The 8,275-nt window shown below is 39.5% G+C and overlaps 1 protein-coding gene across 1 annotated transcript; it reads left to right on the top strand.

Moving 5' to 3' along the window:
* The first annotated feature begins 250 nt into the window (after positions 1-250).
* Positions 251-7,168, top strand: LOC104592057 (putative protein phosphatase 2C 6). Its single transcript, XM_010251203.3, has 4 exons — positions 251-931; positions 3,023-3,310; positions 3,812-3,917; positions 5,615-7,168. The coding sequence occupies exons 1-4, from the start codon at positions 440-442 to the stop codon at positions 5,929-5,931; spliced, it is 1,203 nt and encodes a 400-aa protein (XP_010249505.1). The 5' UTR covers positions 251-439; the 3' UTR covers positions 5,932-7,168.
* Positions 7,169-8,275: the final 1,107 nt, after the last annotated feature.

Below are 8,275 nucleotides of genomic sequence, written 5' to 3'. Positions count from 1 at the left end.
ATGGACTTCCTTCATTCCTGGTTTTCGCTTTCATATAAGCTAGTTCCCAAAGCCGTGGCTCAAGTGACGGTTCGCATCCACAGACTAAGCATCGACACGTGGTGGTACTACGGAACGTAGCTGAGTACGACTGTAATCAAAACTGCTTTTCCTGTTCACACTACGGATACGTGTGCCATCTTACTCATATCTATTCACACGTGTCACTTTTCTGCTTAACTTCCTCTCCCTTTTATCCCATCGTCGCTCCTCCTTCGCTCTCTCTTCCTTCTTTTTCTCTCCTCTCTCTCTCTCTCTCTCTCTCTCCTCCTCTCTTTCTCTCTCCTTGTCGGCCTGCCCTGATTGTCCTAAGTCCGCACACACTCCTGTCTCCCTCTCTCTCCACGCTATCTAATATCAGATTGACTGCTTTGGTGAATGTGAGGGTTTCGACAGGAAGATGGATCCGTTGGACGACGAAGATCTCCATCAAGTCGGATCTCACCGGGAATCCGACGTGGCATCGAATGATTCCGGCGTATCTTCACTCTTGGGGACAGAAGACAGTAGAAGCACCACTAGCTCCAGCGACATCTCCGGCGGTAGTGGCAGCTCCGGCGAGATTCCGACCGCAGTCGTCGCAGAGGCAGTAGTGCCGAGGCTGGTTTGCCCTGCTCCATGCGATGACGGCAACATAGGAGGAGAGGAGTTCTCGGTGACGCTGATGGCGAGGGAGAGGTGCGTGGGGAGGAAGAACAAAGGAATAACGTGGGGCTTCACTTCCATCATTGGGAGGCGGAGAGAGATGGAAGATGCCGTCGCCGTTATTCCTGGTTTTATGTCTTGCACATGCGATCATGTTGGCGGTTGTACGGCCTCCGGTTCTAGAACCTCCGGCGAGATCTCGCCCGTCCATTTCTTCGGCGTCTACGACGGTCATGGAGGCTCCCAGGTTTCTTATTTTCTTTTATTTTTCTTTAATATTTTCTTTTTCATAATACCCTAATAATAATAATAGGAGAAGAATAAAAAAGCTTTTTTTTTTGTTTCTTTTTAATGAGAAGAAACACGACCATAATCTCACGAGAAACTGAGGTACTCCAACTCCCGTGAGCAGATCGACTTTATCTTGTGAGATACTGCGAGAAAATTAAATTCTCGCCTTATAAGCAAAAAAAAGTCCTGAATGAATGGATATATATTTTAAAAAAATTGTTGTGACAGAGAAAGGACACGTTGCACACAAACAGTGGTCTCTAAAAGAAAACAAACTCCATATCAGGAAACTTTATTTATTGTCGTGTCCCGTCCTATTCCATATGGGACACGTGTAATTTCAGGCTGTGATGTCAGTAGTTTTTGAATGATGTCACTATATGTAGATGGGGATATGTCACGGTTCTGATTGGTCCAAACGAGTGGGCCCCGCACAAGCTAGGTCGCGGCGCCACTCTTCCGAGTACTGGGGATGGGGAGTGGGAAGAGGGGAGCATGTGTGTGCATCAGTGCATCTGTCATCTGTGTAAGTGTAGTCTGTAGTGTAGGCTAAGGCCTAAAAGGGTACACAGAATGAGAAAAGGGATGACTGATGTTCTGTTGTGGCCTGTGGGGCGGGTATATTCTCCTCTCCTGATGAGTCATGAGTCCTGAAACAACATTGGCGTGGTCATGGCCTCATGGTTAACCGAAAAGCAAAACAGAAAGCAAAAAAGAAAAGAAGAAAGGAGAAATAGCATGACATTGATGCATGCTTATGCCTTTCCTCCTCCGAAATCGCTCCGCTAGAAAAAAAAAGTGACTCTTCTGACGGTGTGTTCGGTGAAAGTAATTTGAAACTATCATGACCACATGCTTTTAAGCTGTCAACCGTTGGATTGGCATATGAGGTAGCCTCATGCAAATTCGGGGATGGGGTGTGGTGTTGTGTGAATCTCAGTCTGGCCGTTGATAGCTTTGATTCTTTTATTCTGAAAGCATTTTTCTTGCATCATGAACTCAATTAAATTTAGCTGAGGTTATGGTGGTTCTGGGGCTTGGAGTCTTCTACTTTTTTTTTTTTTAATTTTCCTTTTCTTTTTTTTTTTTTTTCTGTGATCTGTGATCTGTGTGTGGGTGGCGTGGGGATTGTTTGATACTTAGGCCATGTCTAAATTCAGGATTGGTATTTGCATCACCTCGGTTGTATTTAGGCCATGCCTAAATTGAGGATTAATGTGGCTGATCCCATATAATTGAGACAAGGCTTAGATGATGATGAAATTTTATAATCATGAAAATTCCTTTTGGTATTTCGGACACCTTAAATTGGATATTTCATGGGTTGTATCAGCAAATTTTGGGAAAATTGCACATTATGCTCCCTATATTTTGTATTAATATGGACTTCTGTAATTCTGTAGATCGTTGTATCTTGTATGCCTGCCTCTGTGTATATAATGGATTAAAGATTTGTAGGTCTCCATTTATTAAACCTCTATTGGTCAACCCCATGTTGGCATTTTTCCACTTTGCTTTTTTCAAAATAATTCAATGTAAGCATTCTCATGTGAGACCATGCAGTTGAAACCTTTGAATTTTGATGACAAATTGGTGGTTTTAAAGGGGAGTCTTATTTGATGACAGATCCATGGATTCACAACATGGTCTAGGAAATTTAGGCCATTTTTAGATTGCTAGTTTTGGGTCCATTTTACAGTCATTACTGAAGGGGCCATTACATGGTGTAATGGTAAAATCTCAGGCTGGCAAGTGTGAATGCGGGTTCGAGTCTGAGAACGACCACTTTGTGCAATCAAAATGCCAAAGGTTAGGACTTTATCGAGTCTAACCCTACCAAATAGCTGGGACCAACATTGGGTGCATTTACAGCCATTTCTGAACTTGTACAGTGGTGAATCACTTCTTTTGATAAGTAGTTGGTTTCAAATGGCATGCCTTGCAATAGTCTGTCCTCATTGATCCTGTTTCTAAGTGACATTACTTGTAGGCAATTTGAATCCCACAAATGGATTGCCAACATTAGTGCACTTTGTTTTATTGATAGGTGGCCAAATTTTGTGCTGAGCGGATCCATGAAGTAGTAGCAGAGGAATGGGACAAGCTAGGAGGTGGTGGGGATGAGTGGCGTAAGAGGTGGGAAGCAGCATTTTATAGTGGTTTTGAGAGGGCTGACAATGAGGTGGTGACAGAAGCAATAGCGCCAGAAATGGTTGGATCAACTGCTATAGCAGTAGCTGTATCAGGGTGTCAGATTATTTCCTCCAACTGCGGTGACTCAAGGGCAGTGCTTTGTCGAGGCACTCAAGCCATCCCTTTAACTGTTGATCACAAGGTTATACTAGACATCTCTAACTTTTTTTTTTTTTTTTTATGGATCTAGCTTTTTTCCCATATGGACGTTGATTACCTTTAAATTAAATGTATTATTTATCAAGATCTCCACGTTCAACTATGCATATTTCTGTTTCTCTTGGATTGTTTTCCATACCTTCAGTCTCACCTCATATAGGGGATAAATGCCTCGGATGTTGGCTGAAAACTGGATTTCCTGAAAATACTGCAATTGACCAGAATCCACACATTTGCTTTTCTTAACCACTTAGTTTTATTCAGTCCTTTCTATGGACTCTGTTATTATTTCAATGAAATTTCATGCGACTTGGTTTGACTTATTGGTCATTGGATTGAAAATATATAAATACATACAATGTATCCTGAATTTTTTGATGAATCATACAATATATCCTGATTGACTAACTTTTAATGATCTTGCATCATCTTTCTTCATGTCATTGAATCTAACTCTAAATGCAATTTGTCATTTTTTTTACAGCCTGATAGAGAAGATGAACTGGTGAGGATTGAAGGAGGGGGAGGGAGAGTCATAAACTGGAATGGTGCTAGGGTATTTGGAGTACTTGCTATGTCCCGAGCTATAGGTTCTCTTTTTACCCCACATTCCCAACTTCTTTTTGCCTGTTGTGTTCAGAAATTACTGAAATTAATTATGTTTAGTTATGTCAACCACAGCTTATAACATATTAGTCACTAGAGCAATCACAAAATTGTCCAGTTTCCCCTTTATGTTTTGTTTTTTTTTGTATTATCCTGTTCTGTAACAGAGTTCTATTTATTATGAAAAAAAAAACGCTTGCTCTGACCTAGGGATTAATTTGAGATGATCAACCTGAGCATGAGCCTTCTCCAGTATACTGAACCAACTTTGGCCAGGTTGTTTTTTGTGTTTGAAAAGGCATGCGATGTTTAGAACTTTAGGCTTTTTTTGGAGGCAAGGTTCAAGGAAAATTCCTCTTAGGTACACCTCAAGGCTTATCCTTGAGGTTCATTCCTGAAAGCATAGAGCAGATACCTCACACCTTGAGATGCCTTGTATATGTATATATGTGTGTGCTTGTATAGTTGTATTTGTGATTTGACATATTTAAAACCATCCTAGATTTATGCTTACTAATCATTATTAAATGGTTTGTAAGAATTTGATGGATTTTCTAAAGATCCTCACGCATACATTCTTTGACATGAGAACGTACATGCTGTAGTTGGAATACCAAAAATATTGTAATAAAAACAAGTTTGTCAAAGCATCATCAACTCTGAAAGGATAATGATGCATCTATTAGCAAAGTCCTACCAAAAATGAAGTTGACTTTGTTAGAGAATAAAAACCTAGGGGACCTTATATAACAGCTTAAGCTTTTAGCTTTTAGGTTGAATGGTTCCTTGACACGGTATCAGACTGTGTTTGACCAAGTGGTCTAGTATTCAATTCTCATCACCCCATTATAATTACTTAAATTTCAGGACAAAGTATGGGTGGTCCTGTGCTCGTCCATACTTCAAGCCCGATAGGCTTTCATATGAGGGGGTGCGTTGGAGAATAAAAACCCATTCAGGACCTCACCTAACAGCTCAGGCTTTTAGGTTGAATTGTTCCTTGAGATGGTAGCAAAGTCTGTTTGACCAAGTGGTCTAGTGTTCGATCCGTTGCACCATATTATAATTAATTAAACTCCAGGACAAGGTATGGTGGGCCTGTGCTTGTCCATGCTTCAAGCCCAATAAGCTTCTACGTGAGGAGGCAAATTAGAGAATAAAAACCTATTTAGGGACCTTATCTAATAGCTTAAGCTTTTAGGTTGAATGGTTCCTTGACAGGCTTCCAAGATTTTTTTTATTTATCAACAAAAAATGTTTTTTTTTATTATAAGTATTATTTGTTGTCTTGGTTTGTAACAGGGGCATCTTCCTTGTGCTTATTTATTAAGTGAAAGGCATTTTATGATGTTCAGGTCTTACAAGTTCTCTTGTTGAATATTCATATTTTTTGTCAGAAAGGTGTGATATTTATTTTTCTAAGCTATGTTATGGATGGATACTCATTTTTCGCTGATCTGATTGACTATTTTGAACTGAATGCTTTGGTAGAAATCATATATCACTGATTAGATTGAATTTTTTTTTTTAATCACAGAAAAAAAGCTTGGGTCTCATTAGGAGCAAGTTCTGTTGAACTGATTTTAAATGTGTCATTAAACAAATGGTTTTTCTTTCTCATGTAATTTGTCCCATGCACATTTTGTGGCACTATTGCTTACTGACTGTATTTGTGTTTCAGGAGATCGGTATTTACGGCCATGGATCATTCCAGTACCTGAAGTTACTTTCATGACAAGAAGCGAAGATGATGAATGTTTGATAGTGGCAAGTGATGGGCTTTGGGATGTGATGTCCAATGATGAGGTCGGGGAGGTGGCTCGTCAAATATTAAGGCGGCGTCGCAGGTGTGCAACAGCTGATGGAAGTTCATCACCACCAGCACAAGCTGTTGCTGACCATCTTACTGACATAGCTTTCAGGAAAAACAGCTCTGATAACATTTCAGTCATTGTTGTCGATTTAAAAACAAAGAGGAAGCGCCAGCAGAGACAATGAGAAGGATGGGGGATAATTCTTCCCAAGTCCCTCTTTGCAACAATCCAAATTCTTTCTGGATTAAGGGTAAGGTCATCATAAGATTATTGTTGATGGATGATCTAGTGCTTCAATAGTGAAACCATGGAGAGAGCACCATGTGGATATCATAGCATTGCCGCTTGCGGTTATTGCTTACTCTGTATAGCTGATTGGTGATGGACTTCAACATTCTCATCCGTCCAGTTGTGATGGGGTACTGGTGCTCTGTTCTAACAGCCAAAATTTGGTCTGTTACTGCAATACGCTAAATCAATCCTTAGTTTTATTTGGTTTGATCCTTGGAGGTGGATGGGGATAAAGGTACTGAACCATTTCTTTTTCCTGAAAAGAAATCCTTAATCCCTTTTTTTCAGTTTGTGTTTTGGGTTTTTTTGAAGATCTCAGTCCTACCTTCATTCAGTCCTAAAATATGAAAAGAAAAAAAAAATAGAAAAAGGAGAGAGCATAGAAACAAAAAAAAAATAGAAAAAGGAGAGAGCATCAAAGAGCTTTGAGCCATGAAAACATACATTTTTTTTTTCTTGTTTTCTTTCTTGCCAAAATGACTTGAACAAAATACTTTTTGAGTCGAAAGCTTTAAAGCCACAAGAAATGTTATTTTCTTATTTTTGACCATTTTCTGTGTTGGCATTGAAATTTAGTCTGGAAAAGATTCATTGTGGGCAAAGTTATGTTCTTTTAACAATGTTTAGAGATGTAGACAAAAATGCAGCTTATGGTGCAATGAAGGCTGTGTATCTGGTAGCATCCATTTCTATGTGCTCTCCACTGGCCTTTGCTGACTCTATTTGGATACAATGGCCTTATTTTTATATGAAAAATTTTGTCGGATGGAAGATACTGACGTGAAGGCTCAAGCTTTTATTATTTTTGTTCCAACTTTCTATGACAGAGTGGTTTCTCTCTTCTTTGGAACAACATGGAACATAGAACTTGTCCAAGGAGGACCAACCTGCTTGTCAGTATTGCATTGTAGAGATGTAATGTTAATGGGGTTGTGTTGGTCTTTCCTTGTTCAATATGTTTCCCCCCTAATTTGCAGTTGTATATGTATGAATTATCAATCCTTATTTTATTTTGGGTAGGGCAGTTATATATCCGTGTGTCAATACTGCCATTAATTGTACATGTTGTAAATGCTCTCAAATGTCTATTGAAGGTGTTTCTTTTTGAGCGGCTTCTCGAGTCTGCAATTACCTACTAATTTCATTTTTCGCTTTTATGACATGGATTTCTCTTCTTTGAATTTCAGAACAATACCATCTACTTCTCTGTTTGTCTTCTTTTTAGCTGTATCTTTATTAATGATAGCAAAGCAATTATGTTAGAAGTACTCTCAAAGACTCACTTCCATGTTATTGCTGCTATTGCTAAGTTGTTGAAATAATTGCTTTTGGGAGATAAAACAAGACGGAATAGAAACCACCATCTTGTTGCTTTTGTGTACAGAATTTTAGCTCCCTTTAACCGTGTGTATAGGGCCCAACATATATTTTTTTGATGATAAACAAAGATCTATTAACAAAAGAAGAGGACCAACTATACAAGCCAGATGGAAAGGTGGAATATCCCACAAATAGAAGCAGAAGAAAGGTTCTTAGCCACCTGGGCTGGGCAAACAGTGAGCGGCCATATTAAACTTATTAGTAACAAACATAAAAGAAACTTTAACAAAAAGAGGTAAGAGGTAAAGAGTTTATGGAATCAGTCCAATCCCCAGCAAACCAGGGTAGAGAAGAGTTCCTAAAGAAAGAAAATCTACTATAGTTTTGGCGTCAGACAAAATCAAAACAAAACAGGAAGCCACCCCCCACCATAGTTTTTCTGAACAGCAAGCTCCAGCGCAGAGTTTATAGTAAAAAGTTCCCCCCCACCCCCCACCCCCCACCATCACATTCAAGATAACATCAAAATGTTCAACTGAAGGCGAATGCTAGTCTAACCGAGTTGTTTGTTGAGGAGATTGATTGATTTGTCCCTGAACACCAACAAGGATTAGAAGTTAGAACTTAGAACCACCCAGCAAAACTCTAATAGAGGAATCAACTACCCATTTAATCTTCAAGAATGTTTAGTAGGTCAGTTAAATGGGTAGTTGATAACTTCTAACCTTTTGACCCCTGTTGGTGCCCAGGGACAAATCAGTCTCCTCAGCAAACAACTTGGTTCGACTTGCATTGAGGAGACCATTTCAAGCCTTGTATTGAGGTGATCATCTCAAGCCCAGCCTGGAAATTCCAGGTTTAGGCTTAGGTTTGGTATTCAGGCATAGCCTGGTCCAGCCTGCAATCTATATATATTA

The sequence above is a fragment of the Nelumbo nucifera genome, chromosome 8 (assembly GCF_055504915.1).
Source record: "Nelumbo nucifera cultivar China Antique chromosome 8, China Antique-T2T, whole genome shotgun sequence".
NCBI lineage: Eukaryota > Viridiplantae > Streptophyta > Magnoliopsida > Proteales > Nelumbonaceae > Nelumbo > Nelumbo nucifera.
This window is presented reverse-complemented; position numbering and strand designations above follow the sequence as displayed.